The 23545-nt window shown below is 50.4% G+C and overlaps 1 protein-coding gene across 2 annotated transcripts; it reads left to right on the top strand.

Annotated features, from left to right (window-relative positions):
- Window positions 1–253: 253 nt before the first annotated feature.
- Window positions 254–23545, top strand: FBXW5 (F-box and WD repeat domain containing 5). Of its 2 annotated transcripts, XM_048822856.2 has the most exons (10): window positions 254–283; window positions 948–1062; window positions 2742–2959; window positions 6270–6427; window positions 9726–9900; window positions 10708–10856; window positions 12905–13394; window positions 20118–20265; window positions 21572–21784; window positions 22507–23545. In XM_048822856.2, exons 3-10 carry the CDS (start codon window positions 2767–2769, stop codon window positions 22751–22753), a joined length of 1773 nt encoding a protein of 590 aa, XP_048678813.2. In that variant the 5' UTR covers window positions 254–283; window positions 948–1062; window positions 2742–2766; the 3' UTR covers window positions 22754–23545. The 2 variants fall into 2 exon arrangements, with proteins under 2 accessions (XP_048678813.2, XP_048678814.2); XM_048822857.2 differs by lacking the exon at window positions 948–1062 and having other exon boundaries at window positions 255–283.

The following is a 23545-nucleotide window of genomic DNA, read 5'->3' as shown; positions in this document are numbered from 1 at the left end:
CTGAGCCCTCTGTCCCCAGCCCCCACCCAGGACCCAGGCGGGAGACGCAGGGAAGGACAGGCTTGTGCCACGTGAGTGCCTCCAGGCATGGACGATGCTGGGCTCCATTAGTCAGGCCTGGGCAGGATGGGGCCTCTGGGATGGGACAATCTGGCCTGGGGAGGTCTGGGGGCGTGGCGGCGGACCATAGAGAGGGGCTAGAGCGGCTCGGCCAGAGCGGAAGCGAGGAGCGGGAGGGCCGGAAGCCCGCGCCGTGGGGAGGAGCCGGAGCCGGGGAGCTGAGGTGGGGGATCTGGCCGGGGCAGTGTGAAGCTTGCCGGGGCCTGGCTCGTGGACGGGGGGAGCCTGAGACGGGGGGGTCCTTATTGGCGGGCTGGGGCCAGCAAATGGCTGAAGCGGGGCTGCCGGGGGCCCAGAGGGGGCGGGCGCGCTGCCCTCCCCTCCCCTCCCCTCTGGCAGGCGCCTGCCCGGCCTCGCCCTCTGGCCGGCACGGAGCTGCCGCGCACGCCGGCCCCGTGTGTGTCAAGCCGCTGGCAGAGCCAGGAGCTGGCTGAGCGCAGCAGGGATCGGTTATTGAACAGTCCAGCTGCTGAATTATCGCGAGGGCAGGCTGGAAATGGGAGAGACTGTGTCCGCTTCAAGGGGCCCCAGTAGGATGGGAGCTCAGCATCTAGTCGCCCTAGACCACTTCTCTGTAGTGGCGGATGCTAAGACCTATAGCCACTTGTACCAGCGTTGGGGCTAGTGGGAGCCCTGCTGTAGGCTGGGTTCTGGTAGCTTGGGGCATTTACATCGCTATCTTAATTAAGCCTGCTGAGCTGATGGAAACGTCTTTATACAGTTCCCTAGTGGAGAGGTGGTTTCTGGGGCTCCTTGCATCTTGCACCAAGGCCATGCTGTCTGCATCTGGGGTCATTATCTTATCAAGTCCCTCTTTCTACCTGTAGCCCAGTACCCATGACCGGTGCTCTCCTGTCCACATGCACAGGAGACGATGCGGTTTTGCTAAGAACTACCACAGTTCCAAGCTTCTGAGGGGTTGTTACGAACTGTGAGTCAAAGGTATATATGCTGTTTAACCTGTTGTTCCAGATTACAAAAAGTTCTCAATTGGCTACAGCCTTTTACGGTCCATATTATTGTCTTTGAAATCCAGCTGTAGTCCATCAAGATGAAAGAGCAAAGAGGGAATATTGTCAAGTGGCTATAGCAGGAGAATAGTTTTACTTCTCATTTATTGTATGGCATTAGCCAATTCACTGGTTTGTGCCTCAGCTTCCCCAGCTGTAAAATGGATACCATTATAATAATACCTGTCTCACAGGAGTGGGGTGAGAATTAATGAATGTTTGTAAAGGTCTTTGGGATCCCTAGATGAAAGGTGCTATAGGCATGCACACTGTTATTAAAGGATAGTGTGGTGTTAATGCAGATAATTGAAAAAGTCTCAGGGCTCAATCCTTCTCTCAGTGAATCCAGTGGGAGCAGGATCAGGCCCTAAATGTGGAGCAGCAGCAGCAAATTCTGGCTACATGTGCGTACCCCATTGAAGTCTCAGTCCCCCATGGGCCATCAGCAGTGTTTGAACCTGGAACCTTCAGCACCAAAGCTTAGATGCCTACCTCCTAAGTTAAAGGACAAGGTCCATTAATTGTCAGCAGTAGCAGGCTGTGCCTCTTGTGTGGACCACTCCCAGAGCGAGAGATGCCGCCCACTTTGCAAATGTGTTCTATATCCCCCCCCCAGCAGGGTAAGCCTCTCATGAGTGTCTGAGCTGACCTAGAGTTCGTGTCTGTTTAGATGCCAGTTCTATAATAGCCTCTGCCTTGGGCCAATAGCTGGGGTTGAAACCCAAAATATAGACCTTTACCCTTCCCTGAGGAGGATAGATAACAAGGTTGTAAAGTGACAAGGTGGGTGAGTAATCGCTCTTATTGGACCAATTTCTGTTGGTGAGAGAGACGAGCTTTTGAGCCACACAAAGCTGCTATTATGGTCTCTCTCTCCAACAGAAGTTGGTCCAGTAAAAGATCTTACTTCCCCCACTTTGTCTCGCTAATATCCTGAGACCAACACCCTGCATTCCCACCCCACCTGGGGTTGGCCCACGCAGAGTGTAGCTGCCTCCTACTGCCCCCAGCTAATAGATCTTGTTCTTTAGCTGACATACTAGAAGCTGTGCTTTTGTGCTGAAAGTCCCAGAGTCAAACACTGCTGACAGCCTGTGTTGGGGGTCACTGTATGAATATGTACATGAATAACTAGGCCCATATGTGAGCATTTGTAGTATTAGGGCCTCTGTTTGTTGTGACCTTTCACATGTGAACAATTTCATAGTAAATGTTAGTGTCCGTCTCGGTAGTATGGAGCCTTAAAGAGTTGCTACATTAAAAAATAAAAGTAGAAAATTCATTAAGAAGCCATTTCTGTTTGGGGACAAAAAACTAGAAGAAAATCATTAAGGATCAAGTCAAAGGGAATTTAAAAACAACAACAACACAGCACACCACCAAATGTTACGGTATGAACACCAGTGATTGGTAATGTGAATTTAGAAATCTCTCACTTTCCCTATGTGTGTGTTTGCTGCTTCCTGTAAAAAGCTGCTGTTCTTTCCTTCTATGACTCTCAATAAGTTTGATCAGACAGGAGAACCTTGCTACTCTGCATGACCCCAACGTGGGACGTTTCTACCTTCTGTAACGAACAGGCACCAACTTCCCCACTCTGTTTATTTTCAGAGCCCTTTGGTGACAGAATGACAGTATGGATGTTGGGGATAGTCCCCTTCTCCCAGACAGCATCCTCTATGAGATTTTCCTGTACCTGGACCACGTAGATGTGCTCTCGGTGGGGTTGGTGTGTCGGCAATGGCATGCGGTGGCCCGGGATGAGTTCCTGTGGAAGGAGCTGTTCTATAGATACTACAGGGTCTCTCGGGAAGTGCCACGGCACCCAGGTCTGGTATTTTTAACTATGTTTAGTAAGTTATCAATTTTGCACTGTTGAAAAGGGCTGGGTTAGCTGACTGGTAGACCACAGTCCTGTTAATTCACAAAACAGGAACAGCATTGGCAGCAGCACAAGATTTCCTCCATGCAGCCCTGCCAGTTTGCCCCCCTCTGACCTGTAGGGACCCCATCTCTGACTGATGGTATTCTATAAAGGCCCATCCCTGGAAAGCTAAGCACCGAGATGTGTGCGGGACATGCAGCTCCCAGTAGATTATTTAATCCTTGGCCTCTTAGACAGGTCAATGTGACATGGGCACTGGTCCATGTGACATGAACTCGGGATTGCAGTTCAGGGAACATCAGCCATCACATAGTGACCTAGAGGGGAAAGGGTCTATTGCCCATCAGACCCTGTTGAAAATTGTGGAATGGAATTTGCTGAAAATTCAGAGATTTCCCTCCCCTACCCCATCCATGTCTAAAATTTAAAGATTTTTTTTAAACCCGTCTGCAGACTGACAGTTTCTTACAATACCTAGACCAGGCTGCTGGGTGATTATTGTCCCTTTAAGAAGGGCATAAGCAGGTACAACAAATCTCATGTTTATGGTGGTGTTGTGTTATCCACTTTCAAATGTGGGTCTCACTTGGCCTTGCACCTGAACATCTTCAACCACTGGTTGAGGACTGGCCAAGGAAGACAACAGTGGTCCTTAACCATGGATCACCAGGTCATATTCCTAGTGTAGACAGACCCTTGTTGCTGAGAGGACTCAGGGACTGGGCATTGCCAAGATGCATACAAGTCCCACTTGGGAGGTGCAGGCTTTATCATGATTCTGCGGAACTCTGCTCCCCACCATATGACATGTACAGCAGCCATGTGCTCATCCTCCAGTTCCACTCCGGTGGACGAGAGTGGGAAATCAAGAGGATGCAGAGGCAGAGAATGCCTGACCTTCCAGCTGAGTGAGGCAGGAGAGTCATGCTGTGAAGAATGAGTGAGCAAAGACCCATTCTTGGGGGAGGGAGAAAGAAGTACAAAAATGGCTGCAAAAATCCACTTGGCTTCAACCCTGCAGCCTTTAGGATTTGTAGCTCCAGCATGGGGCTGCTGCCTGTTTTCTGAACCCTGAAGGTTTTCTCTGTCACCGTAGACCCTTGGATAACTGGCTTTTAGCTGTAACCAGCATAAGTAAATCCAAAATGAAGGTGTATTTAATATTTCCACGTTAGTTTTGTTTGACTTGTGCATGTGCTCCTCTAATTCCTGTTTACTCTGTGGCCATAGCTGGCAAACCTGTTTGTTAGCTGCTGTTATGTCATTGGACCCATTAGTGCAGTAGAGTAAGTCCAGGAATTTGGTTGGGTACTTCCCCAGCTCTGCAGGGGCTGAAAACAAAATAGCTGGAGCACTTGGTGGACTGGCCTGTACTGCTCTCCCTGTGTGACATACCTGTGACAAGAGGCCGATATTAAAGGATACTGCCAACAAAATGAGTGGCTGAACTGGAGTTTCAAAGAGGTCATCCACCCTAGGGGACTGATGGAAAGGAGCAGAGCCCCCCAGTCTGGTCGGTAGGTAGGTCTGCCTGTGTCAAGCTGCCCCTGTTGAGAAGGGACTACAATGTCAGGGTTCCAGTTCAAACCTAGGGGGAAGCATCATGTCTGTAGGCTCAGTAAATGGGATCCAGGGGCTGCTGTGACTAGGAGCATTAGTGGAATGCCAAATTAGAGCTGTGACCCATCTAGCCCACTCTTCTGTCAAGCAGGGGCCAGTGCTGGATACTACAGAGGAAGGTGGAAGACTCCCTTAATGGACGGTTGTGGAATATGCTGCCCGTGAGTTTCTTCCTAGCCCTCAGTTAGTGGCTGCTTTATACCCTGCAGCAGGAGAGTGGATATCCCTAACTTTTGAACTCCTATCTGACATAACTATGGATGTTCTCATTACCTATATAAAGATCAGCTCCTCCTCTGAATCCTTGGCCTCATCAGTCCTCAAACTGGCCTGTGGAACTCACTGCCACAAATTATGCATTTGTATAAAAAAAATCTTTCTTTTGAGTCTTAAGCTTGTGACCTTTCATTTTCACTAAATGTCCCCAGGTTCTTATATTGTGAGAGGTCCTGAGGTATTTTTGTGCACCTCTGTCACATCTCCTCTCTAAATTAAACAGGCCCTGTTCTTCTCAGTCCCACTTCATATAGAAGCCTCTTCAGACCACAGACCATTTCTGGACTTCTCATTTTTCTATCTCATTGTTGGCAGAGGGAACAGAACGGAACTCCTCATTTCAGATGAGGGTCACCAATTAATGTATATAACTACCACAATAGTTGGACAATGGCACAGACACCTAGGGAAGTCATGGAAGCTCCTTCACTGGAGGTTTTCAAAAGGAGGCTGGACAGCCGTCTGTCTTGGATGGTTTAGACACAACAAATCCTGTGTGTTGGCAGGGGGTTAGACTAGCTCAGTGGCGCTCAGCCTTTCCAGACTACTGTGCCCCTTTCAGGAGTCTGATTTGTCTTGCGTGCCCCCAGGTTTCACCCCACTTAAAAAATACTTGCTTTCAAAATCAGACACAAAAATACAAAAGTGTCACAGCCACACTATTGCTGAAACATTGCTTCCTTTCTCATTTTTACCATATAATTATAAAATAAATCCATTGGAATATAAATATTGTACTTCCATTTCAGTGTGTATATAGAGCAGTATAAACAAGTCATTGTATGATATTTTAGTTTGTACTGACTTCGCTAGTGCTTTAGATGTAGCCCGTTGTAAAACTAGGCAAATATCTAGATGAGTTGATGTACCCCCTGGAAGACCTCTGCATAACTCCCTGGGTTAAACGTACCCTTGGTTGAGAACCACTGGACTAGATGACCCTCGTGGTCCCTTCTAATCCTGTGGTTCTATGACGATGTAATATTCTTACTAATATCTATCCCATTCCTTATGCATCCTAACATGTGGTTTGCACCTTAACCTCTGCTCAGGGCTCAACAATAGGCATTCATTGGACTCTCCATGGTGATTCCTACATCTCACAGTGTGGCTTAGAACCCACCAATGTTTCTGAGTTAAAATCCTTCAAATAGATGTTTCCTTGTATTTATTAAGATGGTCAGAGAAAATCTGATTACCAATGGCTGCGGCTGTGGCAGCCTTGTCTACACTTGGGCTCCTGCCATTGCTAACGCTAGTGAGAAATATCAAGTCCCTGTTATAGACAAGTCATGTGGCTTTATGGCTTCCACTTATGCTGAGCTTTGACTCCTCCCTCCTATCCGCATGTGTTGTAGCTGCTGTTTCCTGGTACGAGGACTTCCAGAGGCTCTATGACACCATCCCCTGTGTTGAAGTGCAGACCCTGACGGAGCACAATGACCAGGTCTTACACCTTAGCTTCTCCCACACAGGTTACCTGTTTGCATCCTGCTCCAAGGACTGCACAGTTAAGGTAAAGGGCATGCAGCTTTTGTTCTGAGGGGTTTATTCACTCATCTAAGCTGGCCACGTTCAGGTTCCAGCTGTGAAAATCTTCCGTTGAGTTCTTATATGCTGACCCTCTCTGGTTAGTGCCGTCAGGCCTTCTAGTCAGGAGCTGTGGGGAGGGATTCTGGGGCTGAAACTTCTTAGTGTCCAGAAAGCAGAGGAGGCATGATGGGCAGGTCAGGAGCATCTGAGTTTGTGGGGCTTTGGGCCATCCGGACTGCTCAGTCTGGCCCTTCTCCGAGTGGCTGGTTATCACTGACTTCTGGGACTCCTTTACTAGACCTCTTTTACTTCCTTTACAGGGCTTAGTGCATGTCTTGTGTTATGTGGCTCTCCTAAGTGCATAGAAATCAAGGAGGGGAAGCAGGGGTTGTGGAGGTTATGGGCAGGTTGCACAGGGACAAGGGTTTGGCTGGGGAAGGAGTGGGAGTTGGCTTTGCAAAGCCGTCTCTGGATGCATAGACTGTAAAGCCAGAAGGGACCATCATGATCGGCTAATCTGACCCCTGCTCATCACAGGCCACTGACCCTTCCCCACCCGCTCCTGTAACAGACCCCTAATCTAATTCCCTTGCCTGAGCTCTCCCTCGCTGAGATTTCTGACCTAAGCCCCAAGCCGTGTGCTGTCACCCCAGCCTGGGCAATGATTGGGCAGGGATTAGGAGAGTAGGAAGGGGACCCAGGAAACAAGTGAGACATAGACATAGAATATCAGCGTTGGAAGGGACCTCAGGAGGTCATCTAGTCCAACCCCCTGCTCAAAAGCAGGACCAATCCCCAATTTTTGCCCTAGATCCCTAAATGGCCCCCTGAAGGATTGAACTCACAACCCTGAGTTTAGCAGGCCAATGCTCAAACCACTGAGCTATCCCTCAGTGGTGTGAACAGTTTTGTGGGTCTAGGTGTCAGGGCTCCTGACTCTGCTACTGACTCGCTGTCCCTGTGGGTGAGTCATGTCCCCTCCCTGTGCCTCATCTGGGGGGCTCTGCACATTGACTGGGTTCACTTGGCCCTAACCTGGGGAAAGCTGGCTGGGTGCAGCAGGGTCCAGCCTGACTGCTGAGGTGGCCAGTGGCGGTGTGGAGGTTGGAAGGTGGACTAAGTTAAGGCCAGGTGTCCCTAACTAGACACCAACTCCATTGCCAGGAACCAGGGAATCCTGTCAGACTGCAGTGACTTCTGCTAGCATAGGGCCTGGGCCCAGCTCCAATCCCACTCGCATTGCACGGGGGCCCACTGCAGTCAGAAATGAAGATGGTCACAGGCCCTTCCCCCAGCCGGGGGATGTGACCAGTGTTCCCTCTAATTTCTTACGCACGTGTGCGGAATGAGTTTTGTTATGGACACCAATATGAAGGTGATGTGTGACATGACCCTGTGTGACACATCACCTTCATATTGGTGCCCATAACAAAATTCATGTGGTGGGCTTGGGGCCGAGGGGTTCAGAGTATGGGAGGGGGCTCAGGGCTGGAGCAGAGAGTTGGGGTGTATGTGGGGGGGTACAGGCTGGGCCGTGGCTGCAGTGGGAAAAGAGGACTCTTCCCAGCCCTCTCTCACCTCAGCAGCTTGGGGCCAGGGGAGAGGTGCTTCTTCCTGGCCCCAGCAGCTCCAGTGGGGCTGGCCTGAGCTGAGAGAGGGGCTCCTCTCCCTGGCAGCTCCGGCAGGCCTGGGTCGGGCCGAGGCAGGGGCTCCTCTCCTCTGGCCGCGGCAGGTCCACGCTGGGGTTGGCGGTGAGGGGCGCCTCTCCCTGCCACAGCCCTGAGCCCCTGCGCATGGCTTAATCGGGGGCCACGCAGCTTAGAGGGAACCTAGGAAATGACCCTAAAATGAACCAGGAGGCAGAACTGAGCTCTCAGAGGAACAACTGTCCTGAGTGCTGCAGAGCACCAGCCCTCTGAGGCTGAGGGAATGATAGTAACGGGGCAGTGCACTGGTTGGGGCCAAATTCATCGAAGATCTTCATAGCAATGACTGCAAACCCTCCGGTTCCCTTCTGAATGGCTTTCTGGCAGCGAGGCTGGGGTTAGCACATCTCCATCTGTTTGCTTCCGTGCCTCCTGACTGGTGCTCTGTGAATCCTGGTTAATGACACAGTCTCCCACAGTATTCTTGTCAGCAAGTTGAGGAAGTATGGGCTGGATGAATGCACTACAAGGTGGGTAGAAAGCTGGCTAGATTGTCGGGCTCAACGGGTAGTGATCAATGGCTCCATGTCTAGTTGGCAGCCGGTATCAAGTGGAGTGCCCCAAGGGTCGGTCCTGGGGCCGGTTTTGTTCAATATCTTCATAAATGATCTGGAGGATGGTGTGGATTGCACTCTCAGCAAATTTGCGGATGATACTAAACTGGGAGGAGTGGTAGATACACTGGAGGGGAGGGATAGGATACAGAAGGACCTAGACAAATTGGAGGATTGGGCCAAAAGAAATCTGATGAGGTTCAATAAGGATAAGTGCAGGGTCCTGCACTTAGGACGGAAGAACCCAATGCACAGCTACAGACTAGGGACCGAATGGCTAGGCAGCAGTTCTGCGGAAAAGGACCTAGGGGTGACAGTGGACGAGAAGCTGGATATGAGTCAGCAGTGTGCCCTTGTTGCCAAGAAGGCCAATGGCATTTTGGGATGTATAAGTAGGGGCATAGCGAGCAGATCGAGGGACGTGATCGTTCCCCTCTATTCGACATTGGTGAGGCCTCATCTGGAGTACTGTGTCCAGTTTTGGGCCCCACACTTCAAGAAGGATGTGGATAATTTGGAGAGAGTCCAGCGAAGGGCAACAAAAATGATTAGGGGTCTGGAACATATGAGTTATGAGGAGAGGCTGAGGGAGCTGGGATTGTTTAGCCTGCAGAAGAGAAGAATGAGGGGGGATTTGATAGCTGTTTTCAACTACCTGAAAGGGGGTTCCAAAGAGGATGGCTCTAGACTGTTCTCAATGGTAGCAGATGACAGAACGAGGAGTAATGGTCTCAAGTTACAGTGGGGGAGGTTTAGATTGGATATTAGGAAAAACTTTTTCACTAGGAGGGTGGTGAAACACTGGAATGCGTTACCTAGGGAGGTGGTAGAATCTCCTTCCTTAGAGGTTTTTAAGGTCAGGCTTGACAAAGCCCTGGCTGGGATGATTTAACTGGGAATTGGTCCTGCTTCGAGCAGGGGGTTGGACTAGATGACCTTCTGGGGTCCCTTCCAACCCTTATATTCTATGATTCTATGATTCTCTGAGTGAAACAGCCTGCCCTGTCCCCTTTGTCCTCAGATCTGGAACAACGAGCTGGCCATTTCCCTGCTCCACAGCTCCAACATGAGGCTGTACAACTGGAGCTACACCCAGTTCTCCCAGTTCAACTCGGATGACTCCCTCCTCCTGGTGTCAGGGGTCTTTGTGGGGCCTCGCAACTCCTCGTCAGGAGAGATCGCTGTCATTAGCCTGGGTAATGCTCATTTCAGCTTGGCTCTGCCTTGGTGTGAGTGTGGAACTGGCTGGGTAGCCACAGACTCAAATTGCCCTTGGAAAGCTGAAGGTGGCAGGATGGAGGGGCTGTGACTTGGCCCATGGCTAGGAAAGGGACTGGATGGGTTTTTCATGTCCCTTTTTAAAAGGGACCTTTGGCAGACTCTGATGCTGTTGAAAGTGAGGCACTGATGCCGCAGTCAGGCAGCAGGAGAGCAGGCAGTGGGCAAGCTTTCCCCCACAGCTGAGTCCTGAGGCTACCCCATCTTCCAGCTCTGCCAATAGCCTCTGAGTCACAAAACCGTTAGCTGGTCTTTTCCTGTCATATCACAGAGCTTTGCTGATGAACATCCCTCTTGGCCTGGATTGCCCTCTGCTGCTCCAGTCCTGGGACCATATTAATCTTGAGTCACAGTATCTCCTGCTATCTCTATCCTGGGATCCCTACCCAAGTGGAGGCTTCTTACAGGGATGGATTGGCTCAAAACCTGTGGGCCCTTGTAAATCGACAGTGACGCTCACTGCGCCGAGAAAGAGAGAGAGCCCCTGTATGATCTAGGGGAATATCTTGGCTGCTAGTTACCATAGCGCCACTGAAAGGCAGAGTGTGTTGGGAATCCACACTGATGATAAGCTGTAAGAGGGACCATCCATCTTTACATCCACTCTGCTTCAGGGATCAGCTGGGCCTCTGACTTGAATCCCTGTCCTGTGGGTCCTGTCTCTTGCTTCACTGGGGTCCTTTCTGTGGAGCTGTATTATCCTCCCCCTTTCTCCTTCCCTCCAGAGAACTTCACGCTCCTCTCCAGGGTGAGGAATAAACCCTATGATGTGTTTGGCTGCTGGCTGAATGAAACCAACTTGATTTCCGGCAACCTGCACCGAATTGGGCACATCACCTCCTGCTCTGTGCTGTGGCTGAACAATGCCTTCCAGGTGTGTCCCAGGGCCATGCTTCTCCAGGCTCTGGGTTGTTTAATAGCCTGGACGGTTCCCGTCAGCTGGGTGTGAGACATTGACTCTCTGACATCACTGCTGAGCCCCCTTTTTGGGGACCGATGCCTTAGAGAACCCTGGGCACTGCCAACAGGGGTGAGGAACGGAGCACTCTCCCACGATCATGCCTCCTGTAGTGGGAGTTAGGGTCGTTCTGGGAGCAAATACAGTGATAGCATGAACTTGGGAGAAGGTTAAGAGGGGTGGAGAGCTTAGGCTCAAGGTAGAGTTGGCTGAAGGCGGCCCTCCAGTACCCCGTTGCCTCCCTGGCACAGCACCCGTTGCAGTGGGCACTTCCCATGTGGCTCTGTGCTGTCTGCTTCCATGCACTCGTGTTGTTTTAATGGGGATGGAGACTGGAGTCCAGCCCAGGGTCTCATTCTGGAAGGGACCAGAGGATGAGCCATGGTGAGCAGGTGGGTTAAGAGTCATTGGATGCCTTGATGGGCCCTGTGAGAGCTGGGTGCCTAGGGCTGCTGGAGTCTGTCAGCTGTTGCCAACCTGCCATCATATCTGGGTGCTTGGCCTTATGGGACACAGGTGCTCACTGGACAGGGAATTAATATGGCCACAGATGGGCCAAAGAATCCTCCTTGCTAGAGGAAATGAGGGAAGTGAATGTCATGTGACTTTGCGGCTTCCAAGGAGGGGGATCCAAGCACTGCTCCTGCTCTGTCATGGGTTCACTGTGACCTGTGGAATTCACTTACCCATTGTGCCTCAGTTTCCTCCTTGGTGAAATAGGGAGAACAGTTCCTCCCCCTGGGGGGCAGGTGTTGGATAGGGATGTTGAGCTCAGTCTGCTTGTTGCGCTTTGAGATCCTCGTTTGACAGGCACTATCTGTTTGTACAGCTCTCCTCATTGAGCCTTACTACAGCAGGCTGTATTGGCAGGTATTGTATTTCTATTGGCAGGCTGACCCCTTGCTTCTCCATAGCAGACGGGAGTATTATTATTAGTTTGCCACTTGTGCCCCTTCCCCTCAGTTCTTTAGGCTCAAGCATGCTCTATTCCATCTGCCGCCTCTTGCATCAGTTACTACAAACTGCTCCGGAGAAGGTGGACAAACACTGCCTGGCAGCCCATTGCTGTCTTGTTGCTGGCCCCGGCAGCCCTATAGAATGAGAATAGCTCCTTCATCTTTCACTGAGTGCTATGAAACCTCAGTCTTTATTATACAAGCACCAGGGATCTGTCAGTGCTGAGCAAACGTTGAAGTGTTAACCCTCGCAGCCCCTGAGAGGTAAGGATTTAATTCCCCCATTTTACAGATGGGGGAAAATGAAGCCTGGATGTTGGGTTCCCCAAGTTCTGAGCCAGACCCTGTAAGTCCTTTTTCTACCCATTAGCCTGTACTCCCTTTTTAATGGTGTTGACAATTTGCAGGCCCAAAGAAGTGGAGCATTCATGTCATTGGCAGCCTATGTCAGTGCAGATTGCGAGATGAAGCAGTCTGCAGGATGAAGTAGCTGCAGTGAAACCCTCCCAAAGGAAGGAAATGGAGAAACAAACTCTAGGAAGCAAATTGGTAACTGTTTTTCTGCTCCTAGAATGGCCAATCATGCCGAACCAGTGGTCAGAATAGAAGCTTTGTTCCTGAACCTATGTTTGTTAGGACAGGCGGTGTCAGCTAGAGGACTAAAGCAGAGAACTCTGGGTTCTATTCCCAACTCTGCCACTGTCTGGCTGTGTGACCCTGGGTAAGTCACTTCCCATCTTACAGGTGGGGAAACTGAGGCACAGAGGGGAACTGCTATACTGGCCCATCTCCAGGGAGCTCCATTCACCACCACTTGTAAAGTGCTTTGACAGCCTCTGTTGAAAAGCCCTAAAGGGCACAGTGCTGTTTAGAGAGGGCTCCCTCTCTCGAGGGTTTGGGGCTCCTATGAAGTCTGTTGTAGAAGTGATTCTGAGCCCTTTTGTGCTCTCTGGTACTGTTTGGTCACAGCGAGAAGGCATCTGCGCACTCTCTCCCCTCTGTTAACAGGGCATAGAGTCTGAGAATGTGAATGTAGTGAAGAGACTGTTCAAAATCCAGAACTTGAATGCCAGCACTATCCGGACAGTGATGGTGGCAGACTGCAGCCGCTACGATGCCCCGGACCTGCTCCTGGACCACAAGGAGCAGCTGGCTGCTGCTACCTCTCCCTACCAGGTCTTTGACCTTGGCAGTGACAGTGAGGAAGAGGAGGTGAAGCCCAAGCAGAAAGTGATGCCAGAGCCAGTGGCGCAGGCATCACCGGGTGGTGGGAGCGGGACAGCAGAGGATGGGCTGCAGCAGTTCCTGGATGACATCCTTGAAGGCCGTGTGATGCCCGTCCTGAGTGAGAGAGAGCTGGAGACGAAGGTGGCAGAGCTGCTTGCTAGGAACCGGACTAAACCGCCTGAACTAACCCAGCTCCCCACAGAAGCCAGCAACAAGAAGAAATACTTAATCTTCACCACAGGATGCCTCACCTACTCTCCACACCAGATAGGTGAGTAGCAGAGCTCTGCCTTGCTCGGGCTCCCACTGGGCTCTGACGTTCACAACACAGTCTGAGGGACAAAGCTGGGCAATGACAGTCCACTTGCTGACTCAGTGCCTTATTGTAAGTGAACTGCTGTTTTAGTGCAGAGGCTCTGGTCACCTCCTAGCACAGTGGATTTCTGTTAGGTGCCTTCTGTAGTTAAGGTTTCAAAACCGCTTCCATTATAACCCCTTTCCAAAATGCTTCCCACCAGGCTGTGTTTTTCCAGACTTGGTCTCTGGCCAAAGGTGAAACTTTCTGGGAAGTTTATGCAAAATCCTGTCAGCTGTTTTGAGATTAAAAAAAGTTCAACTCCCTAGAACTTTTTTTTAATAAAAAATCTAGCCACCCCTTGTATTTAGTTACAGCTAGAGAAATGTAAATCTTGTCATAGCCAGGGACCTGTCTGAGGGCTCGAGCCCTTGCTGGGTTTAAGAGCTCCGAGCGTCTGCAAGCTACGTACCGAGCATGCACAGCAGATGTATTTTTATTTTTTCTTTCTGTAGTACTTAGAAAACTGCAGGTGCAACCAGTTATATGGGAGCTCTTGGCAATGCTGACACCTTATATGTCTCTGATTCTCCCAGTTTGGCTTGTTCTCATTGAGACTCAGGGCAGGTTGGAAGAGGATCAGCTCAGATCTGAGTGCTCAGACCTCCAGCATATTAGGGCTTTGCACATTCAGCCAAAGCATTCCCACAGACGGCACTCTCTAAGGTCTGGAACCCCACTTTTAAGTGGTCTAATTGTAGAAGGTTCAGTGATTTCCAGCCCCTGCGTCATTCCCTTGCAGAGACAGAGCCACAGCCATGACACTAGTGCTGGCAGCTGACTGCCAGAGTCCCAGGTGACAGCCTCTTTGGAAGGGGGCTTTCCCTCCTCTTTTCCGTCCCCCATGCTGGAGCCTTGAGTGGGAAGAGCCCTGTGGGGCTAGGGCAAATGCTAGAGCTGTGAGGAGTGTCGCCACCAGGAATGGGAGTGGGGACAGCTGATCCTTCCCCCACCTACCCCCTAGCTTCTTTTCAAAAGGTCCCTAAGAAACAGAGCCCAAGGCCAGGGAGGAACCAACCACCTCTAGTACAAGCAGAAGGGGAGGGAGTGGGAAGCTGCTCTTGGTCTCCCTGCTCTGCATCTGTTGTGAAGCCACCAGGGTGAAGTGAACTTTGCATCTTCCTGGTTCCTTCCCCTGCCTGCACTCCCCAATTCAGCGTCCATCCCCTCCTGCTCTCTTGGCTCTGATCTGATTTTACCACCTGCCTGAGCCAGAAGGGAAGGCTTTCCAGGTTCTAAGTTTGTAGAAAACAGTTAAGATGAGCCACTTGTGAAATAGTCTTTGATCATATAATTGAAGCCTGACTCCTAGTGCATGATATACACAAGGGGCAGAGTTAAGGTCATGTGTCCAACCCTAGCTTTGACATTTTGTGACTTTATCTGTGCACTGTAACACTGCAATAATGTAGAACTAGCATCTCTAGGTTCCACCACCACCAGCAGGCTGTAATATTCTGCCATCTGGTCTTGTGTTGGTGTTGAGAAAAGTACAGCCCATCCTCCAACTTGGCCTGACATCACCTTTTCAGCATGGGCCCTGGTGGCTACAGGATGCTCCATCTGGATGTGAGCAGTCAGGTCCCTTGGATCAAGGCTGCATGTTGCATGCTGGGACCTGTAGTGTACATAGGCTGAAGCACCATGTGAAAAATGGAAAACAACTGCAAATTATGTGCAGCCCTTGGGCTCCTGTAAAGTTGCCAGCATAGCCTTCTGTGGGATAGTTATGGTGCCTTTGAATTAAAGGGATTTCTTAACTTGGAACTATTGCCTAAAGCAGAAAGAGTGATCTTATACCAGGGCAAACCACTGGCTTCTTCCTCTCCCAATGGCAGGCATCACAGAATGTTTGCTGAAAGGTTTGTGTGTAGAACAGGCCTCCTGCATCTGCTCTCTGCCCCAAGGACTTGGTATTTAAATTTACTCGCTGCATGCTTGGAGCACACTGCTCCGATGGGTTGGGTGCACTATTGGAAGTCCTACATGCCCTACTGGTGTGTCATTGACTCACGTGAGACCAGAGTTCAGTCCTGCTACCAAAGCTCTCGGCTTCACTCATCTGACCTGTGCTGCTCTCCGGAAGGTGCTTTGGTGGCTTCCCTTTCTTCCCATGCTGCAGGATTTCTCTGCCAGACCTAGGTTTGAATCCAAAAAATGTGCTACTTAGTCTAATATTCAAATGAAACCTGTCACAGGAGCCAGGGAAAAGGTCATCTCCTTTTCCTATTGAGGTCCAGGCAGAGTTGCGACCCAGGGCCCCTGTTATAGGCTCTCAGCTGTGTCTCATTTGGGCTGCTCGGATGGATTTCCCCAGCCGCCTCCCAGACAGGACCTCAAAGCTGGAATTCAGCTGTAATGGTGCTGTGCTCATGTGGTAAAACATCCCTCAGGGAACCTATTTGGTGCCCCTTTGTGGTGTACAGAAAACAGGTGTGACCGGGGTCCTAGTGGGGGCCAGCTGTGGTCACTCAATTAGGGTGAACCGCAAAGAATGGGGCAGACAAACCCCCAAAAGCTGGTGGATATTCCAATACTTAGATTTACCAAGCCAGCATAAAACAGCTTCTTTATTACCTTACTGGTTACTCAGAAGTCCAAACAACACAGTTCCCTTAAAGTGATCCAGCCTCAAGCCTCCATCCAGGTACCCACATCAGATATGATGAAATTTATGTAAATCTTACTTCATCATATAAAAGAAAAGGTTCTACCAATCCCAAAGAATCGGACACATTATCTTCCAGGTTAATGAGTATTCCAGATCTTACCCAAATACACGCTACAGCCAAGTCTTATTAACTAAACTAAACTTTATTAAAAAACGAGAGAGAGAGTAGGGTTAAAAGACCGACAGACAGACAGGAGTTCAATTCATTGAGGTGCAGATTGACAGCAGAGATGGTGAGCTTCATAGCTGCAAAGAGTTCTTTCAGAAATAGGTCACTGGACTATAACCTATGTCCAAATATCATATTCAGGGTGTTCCCCCAGCATAACTAGGACCTCAGTCTTGTGACTCAAACTTCCCCTGATGAAGCCTAAGCAGCTCTGAGATGACAGAATCAGGACCCAAGGACCTTTTATACAATGTCATGTTTTTGACAAGTTGGAGTTCAAAAGGTTATTAGCATGACTTTGAAGGAGGTCCATCACCGGTACTTAGCTATAGAATTAACATAAGGCAGTTTGCTTGTTCCTCCACCAGTCACAGTACATTTCAAAGAGAGATGAATACCGAGATATCCCATGTTTACAATTCATTTCAATGCTAGGATGTTCTTTTGACCTCTGAATTATCGGAATACAGTATAGGCAGGGACTGTTGATTACGTTGTTGACCCTACTCATACATGTGTAAATACCCAAAAACACAAACATTCTCTCCCTACATGTCTTATGAGGGTTTTTGATTTTGCAGGATGTTTAACCCTTTCTAGCTATGTGTCACAACAGGCTTTTCATGTGACTCTGGTCCTGCCCACAAGCTGATGCATTGTGGGCACAATCACTGAGGGCTTGTAAATTGCCTTGATCGCCAGATAAAAACCACCAGGCACAGCCACATTTAAATAATAACAGTAATGCCAGCTCTCACAGTGCTTTTCATCAGCAGATCTCAAAGCACTTTACACACCTGGTTGGTACCCTCCCCGTGAGGAGTAAACGGGAAAGTGGCCAGAAAAGGCTGGCAGTTGGGGCACTTCCTCGCTTCTCTGTGCTTCTCCACACTTCAGATGCAGCTGTAGCACTTCAGTGAAGATACTACCTGTGCTGACGGCAGGGTTCTCCCATCCACCTCCCTGAGAGGTGACAGCTATGTTGACAGCGCTAGGTTGACAGGAAATTCTCCTGTGTGAACCGGTCAGTATAACTGTCGCTCAGGGATGGGGATTTTTCACGCCCCTAAGCAATGTAGTTATACCAATCTGATTTCCTAGTGTGAAGGCCTGAAGTGTGTTTTACTGAGAACTGGTAGTGGTGTTGAGAGTGATAGTCCCAGGACTGATCCAGCTTGGAGGACTCAGAGCTGTGGCTTGGGAGCTCTCTGCCAATTACTGAAGGGGTTGGTGCAAGATCCTTAGCACAGAGCTTCTCTCTCAAGAGTGAGTTTAAAAAGGTGTAAACCAAATGTCTGACTACACCCCCCCTCCCCCAACTCAGTTGTCTCTGCATACATATATTTACCTTTGCAGGATGCCTCTGAGGAATCTGTTGCAAATGACTACAGTTAAGATTCTGTCATAGGTATTTTTAGTAAAAGTCTAGGATACCTTACTTGACCTCCTTTGTACAAGATTTGGTGCCACTACATGACTTTGGTTGTAACAATGATCTATATGGTCACAGTTCATATTAATAACATCACAAAGTGTGAGCAATAAACAAAGATTCACAGAAGGCTGCATCCTGTCCCTGACTTTTACTAAAATACACTTGGGGGGGACTAACCGTCAGTCAGAGCGTTGCCAGGGGCTGAACTCCAGCAGCTGCTCCAGTCCCGCCACTGCTCCTGTGGCAAGGGCTGATGGTTGCTGCTCCGGCCCCACGGAGGTGGACCTGGCCCCACGGGGCCACAGCTCCAGCAGTCAGCCAGCCAGCAGCTCTGCCACTCCCGGGGCTAGCCGCCACTGTGGAAGAAGTCAGAGGTCCTGGAAGGTAATAGAATCCGTGACCTTCATGACAGAATCGTACTCTTACAACTCAGTTAACTTGTTCCCAGGCAGCAGGGAAGGGACCTTCTCTCAGGACTGGAGAAGGAGGATCCTGGGAACTACAGGCCAGTAAGCCTCACTTCAGTCCCCAGAAAAATCATGGAGCAGGTCCTCAAAGAATCAATCCTGAAGCACTTACATGAGAGGAAAGTGCTCAGGAACAGTCAGCATGGATTCACCAAGGGAAGGTCATGCCTGACTAATCTAATCGCCTTCTATGATGAGATTACTGGTTCTGTGGATGAAGGGAAAGCAGTGGATGTATTGTATCTTGACTTTAGCAAAGCTTTTGACACGGTCTCCCACAGTATTCTTGTCAGCAAGTTAAAGAAGTATGGGCTGGATGAATGCACTATAAGGTGGGTAGAAAGTTGGCTAGATTGTCGGGCTCAACGGGTAGTGATCAATGGCTCCATGTCTAGTTGGCAGCCGGTGTCAAGTGGAGTGCCCCAGGGGTCGGTCCTGGGGCCGGTTTTGTTCAATATCTTCATAAATGATCTGGAGGATGGTGTGGACTGCACTCTCAGCAAATTTGCGGATGATACTAAACTGGGAGGAGTGGTAGATACGCTGGAGGGCAGGGATAGGATACAGAGGGACCGAGACAAATTGGAGGATTGGGGCAAAAGAAATCTGATGAGGTTCAATAAGGATAAGTGCAGGGTCCTGCACTTAGGACGGAAGAACCCAATGCACAGCTACAGACTAGGGACCGAATGGCTAGGCAGCAATTCTGCGGAAAAGGACCTAGGGGTGACAGTGGACGAGGAGCTGGATATGAGTCAGCAGTGTGCCCTTGTTGCCAAGAAGGCCAATGGCATTTTGGGATGTATAAGTAGGGGCATAGTGAGCAGATTGAGGGACGTGATCGTCCCCCTCTATTCCACATTGGTGAGGCCTCATCTGGAGTACTGTGTCCAGTTTTGGGCCCCACACTACAAGAAGGATGTGGATAAATTGGAGAGAGTCCAGCGAAGGGCAACAAAAATGATTAGGGGTCTGGAACACATGAGTTATGAGGAGAGGCTGAGGGAACTGGGATTGTTTAGTCTGCGGAAGAGAAGAATGAGGAGGGATTTGATAGCTGCTTTCAACTACCTGAGAGGTAGTTCCAGAGAGGATGGTTCTAGACTATTCTCAGTGGTGGAAGAGGACAGGACAAGGAGTAATGGTCTCAAGTTGCAGTGGGGGAGGTTTAGGTTGGATATTAGGAAAAACTTTTTCACTAGGAGGGTGGTGAAACACTGGAATGCGTTGCCTAGGGAGGTGGTGGAATCTCCTTCCTTAGAAGTTTTTAAGGTCAGGCTTGACAAAGCCCTGGCTGGGATGATTTAATTGGTGATGGGTCCTGCTTTGAGCAGGGGGTGGGACTAGATGACCTCCTGAGGTCCCTTCCAACCCTGATATTCTATGATTCTATGACTGCATCAGGAAACCACCACTGCAGTAATCGTCTGGTCCCGGTTAAACCTAGTTCCAAGGAGATTATAGCCGTTGAAAGGAAGTGTTTTGTGTTTGCTTTTGGAATTGCTCTGGCTGTAAACAGTGGGAGTGAAGGGACTAAACACCCCCATCCTAGCTGCAAACCTTACTGGAAGGGCACAAATGATGCTTTGGGCTGGTGCCACAGGAATAGCCAGCAGAGGAGAGTGCCGAGGGACTGATGCCCTGTACTGTACCATGACTCTCAGTCCCCACCCGAGCCTTGTCATAAAGGAGTCAGTTCCCAGCCAGGGTCCCCCATGTGGGTTTCCTCACTCCTAGCAGCTTGTAATAAGGTTTCAGAGGGACGCTCCTTGCTCTGGAGCCTGCGGGGAGCTCCCCTCAGTCCTTTGGCTTTTGAATGTTACCTATGAGTCAGGCAGCAGCAGCGCCCTCTTGCAGAGCAGACTAATCCCCCTTTTTGCCTCCCTTTCCCCTGAAGGGATTAAGCAGATCTTGCCTCATCAGATGACGACTGCTGGACCGGTGCTTGGGGAGGAGAGACGTTCGGACGAGTTCTTTGATTCGCTGGATCATGTCATCGACATCCACGGTCACATTATTGGGATGGGCCTTTCTCCTGATCACAGGTGGGTGTGGCAGGATGCGAGGCACAGCAGAGCAGAGGGTCTGCCATGGGGATGGAGCCACTGGCCACCAGCTGATCACTTTAAGTGTAGTTAGTATGTGTGTGTGTGTGTGGGGGGGGGTGGTTCCAGAGCTTGGTGATTTTTTTTATTTAAGAGCAAAGGGATTGTTCCTTTCCTCCATGGGCTCATTAATGCGTGTACACAGGCACAGACTAAACAGGCCCTTGGTATTTGAGATCTCTTCTCCCGACCCCTGGCACAAAGCAAAATGCATGGAACTTAATGTGTCTATTAGCAGGGTGATAAGCCAAGTTGGCTCTGCTGGGGTCTAATCCTGGGTTCTGAAAACTATCCACTACAGCACTGTGCAGAGGAATGTCTCCATGCCGGCAGGGAAGTGACCCTGCAGCCAGGCACAGCATGCATAAGCTGCTCCATGCCAGAGGCTGCTGTAATGGGGCACTGGACCCAGAGGGTGTTTCGGAGTGTAAATGGCTCTTGCATGTAATCATGGTGGTGATTCGCTCATGTGCACAGAGTTAAACTGGTCACAGGATCTGGGGTCAGGAAGGAATTCCCCTCTCAAGCAAGTCGGGGAGAGAGTTGAGAGGACTCTCCATTAGCTCAGCTGAGTGTAGCTTGCTCTTGAGTGCAGGGACCCGGGGAGCTTGGGCTTTCCTCTTGTCTTGTATGTTTCTGTTTCTCGTGTGTGTGTGTGTGTGTGTGAGAGAGAGAGACAGAAGTGGGGGAGGGGCGCTTGATTTAGCCCACACCGGGGAAGTGGTGGCCAGGAGTCTTGGCTGGGAGGGATAGGAATGGAATTGGGGACCAGCCAGATGCTGATTCTAGTAACTGCATGCAGGAGCTGCCTAAGGAGATGTTTTCCCCATCTGTGTGCTCTTGTTCTGGCTCTGTAGCTGGGCCAGGCCCTCTGAGTGGCTGGCTCGATAGAGGAGCTTGGTGTATAAAATGAACTCTCCTTGGAGTTTCCCAGCAGCACGTACTTAAAGGCCCCTTGTTAGGCACTTGGGGGGTTCCGACTTGCAGAACTGAGCAGGGATGGAAATGGCTTAATTGAAATCTTAAAAATAATTCATATAAACGGCTGTTTCCAAAACTCCAGCCTCCTGCTCCTCCAGAGTCTGTAACCCAAACACCACGGCTGCGAGCTTGCACTGGAGAGCCAGGCAGTGAAACCAGCCAGTGCCCTAGCACAGCCGTGCCAGAGAGGTTTTCTAGACCGGATGGTAATGCAGTTACTGGAGCAGTGACCCAGCAGTGTAACCTCTCCCCTGCTGTCCCCTAGGTACCTGTATGTGAACAGCCGGTCCTGGCCGCGGGACTGTGTGATCTCTGATCCCATGCAGCCACCCCCCATCGCAGAGGAGATTGACTTGCATGTGTTTGATCTGAAAACTATGAAGGAGGTGAAGCGAGCCCTCCGCGCGCACCGGGCCTACACCCCCAATGATGAATGCTTCTTCATCTTCCTTGATGTCAGCAGGGACTTCGTAGCCAGGTGCCCAGTGGGCCTGTCCCTCTTGGCCGCAAAGCTAGTGGGATGGGAGGGGAGAGAAACCCAGTTCCCCGGACCTCTGTGCTGTGCTCCTTGGTTTTTTGTTATAGAGCTAGGTCTGTGGCTGAGATGGGGTAGATTCTGCAGCACAAGGCCCAGCCTCGGAGGCACTCAGGCAATTCCTGCAGCAGCGCGACTTACCTGAAAAACTAGGCTTGTACCGAATGGGATGACTGCCAACCACGTGCTCAGTGCAGTGACGAGGCTAGCAGTCAGTATGTTATGCTGTCCCCGCGCTCTTGATTTGACAGTGCAGTACTGGGTGAGGGAGCTCTGGAAGGTGGTATCTGGGGAGGAGATAGTCGAGGCTTCTGGTGGTTTGGGATTGTGGAAGGAGCATGTTGATGGGTAAGTTAACTCTGAACCCTAAAGATGACACTGATGAGTACCCATTGAACTGAGCAGCACAACTCACACCAGCACTACTGCAAACTCAGACAAACACCCTTGCATCGATTCCCCTTGGCTCCTTCTTGGAAAGGTTTTCCTCACAGCTGTGAGGGCTGGACACAAGCTGGGTCAGTATTTTGGGTGTAACCCCAAACCTTAGGGCAGAGGCACCTGTTTCCTCCATATATTTTTGTGAGGCTTTTGGGGAAGGCGGGTTAGGGCCCCTTTCCCTCTGGCCGAGCTGGGTTCTTACTGGTGTCTTCTGTTCAATGCAGTGGGGCAGAGGATCATCATGGCTACGTTTGGGACCGGCACTATAATATCTGCCTGGCCAAGCTGCAGCATGACGACGTGGTCAACTCGGTGGTATTCAGCCCCATTGAGCAGGAACTGCTCCTGACAGCCAGTGATGACACCACCATCAAAGTGTGGCGCTCCCCCCGCACAGTGCGCATCCACCAAGCCAGGAAACCTAAGCCCCGGAAGCTGCTCTTCTCCTGGCTCATGAACCAGAAGAGCTGAGTCAGGCACCTGCTCATGCTGCTGCCTCACTCCAGCCACACCCTTTATTGTGCTTTGGACAGTGGGAGCGTAGATGGAGAGTAGCTGTGTGCAAAAGGTCCTGGAAGGATCCTACCCCAAGAGAGAACCTCGCGCTCCCGCCAATGGCTCGCATCTGACAAAACTGTTACAAACTGCAGCCTGTGAGCTGGGTCCGATCTGGGCCTTAGCGGGTCACTGCAGGGCAAATTCCCCGTCCACATCTCACCAGTGCTGCTAGGCGGTCACGCTACTTGCAGCCAAGCTTTGGTCACTGATCAGCACAGACTCTGGTGGCTTATTTTTCTTCGAGAGCTTGGGATCTAGCCTCACTGAGAGCTGTTGGCTGCAAAGCAGTTGGCCAAAGGGAAATGTCGCAGCACTGCTCTTGTCACAACTGGACTGTTTTAGTAGCTGTTTTATTGATGTCTGTTTGCAGGAGGCGCTGACAGTGTTACTGGTTAGCTAGGTCCTGAATACAAACTGGGAAGCAAAGAGACTTTCAAAAACGGCGCTCGCTCTAGAAGGGCACAGCATTATGGCACGTGCATTGGCTTGCCAGCACTAAGATTCTGCTGACGGCAGCTAGCAACTTTCTGCCCCACATCTCCACCTCGGGCCTACCAGAGCCCAAGGCAAGCCTCGGTTGCTGCTTTCCAGTAGCTGTGAGCCTATGCATCTCCACCACTGGCTTCCACACAAGGGTACGTGGAGAGCTGGTGAGTCACATGGGACAGATCTTGATGAGCTGCTAAATAACATTAAGATGCTACA

The sequence above is a fragment of the Caretta caretta genome, chromosome 16 (assembly GCF_965140235.1).
Source record: "Caretta caretta isolate rCarCar2 chromosome 16, rCarCar1.hap1, whole genome shotgun sequence".
Taxonomy (NCBI): domain Eukaryota; kingdom Metazoa; phylum Chordata; order Testudines; family Cheloniidae; genus Caretta; species Caretta caretta.
This window is presented reverse-complemented; position numbering and strand designations above follow the sequence as displayed.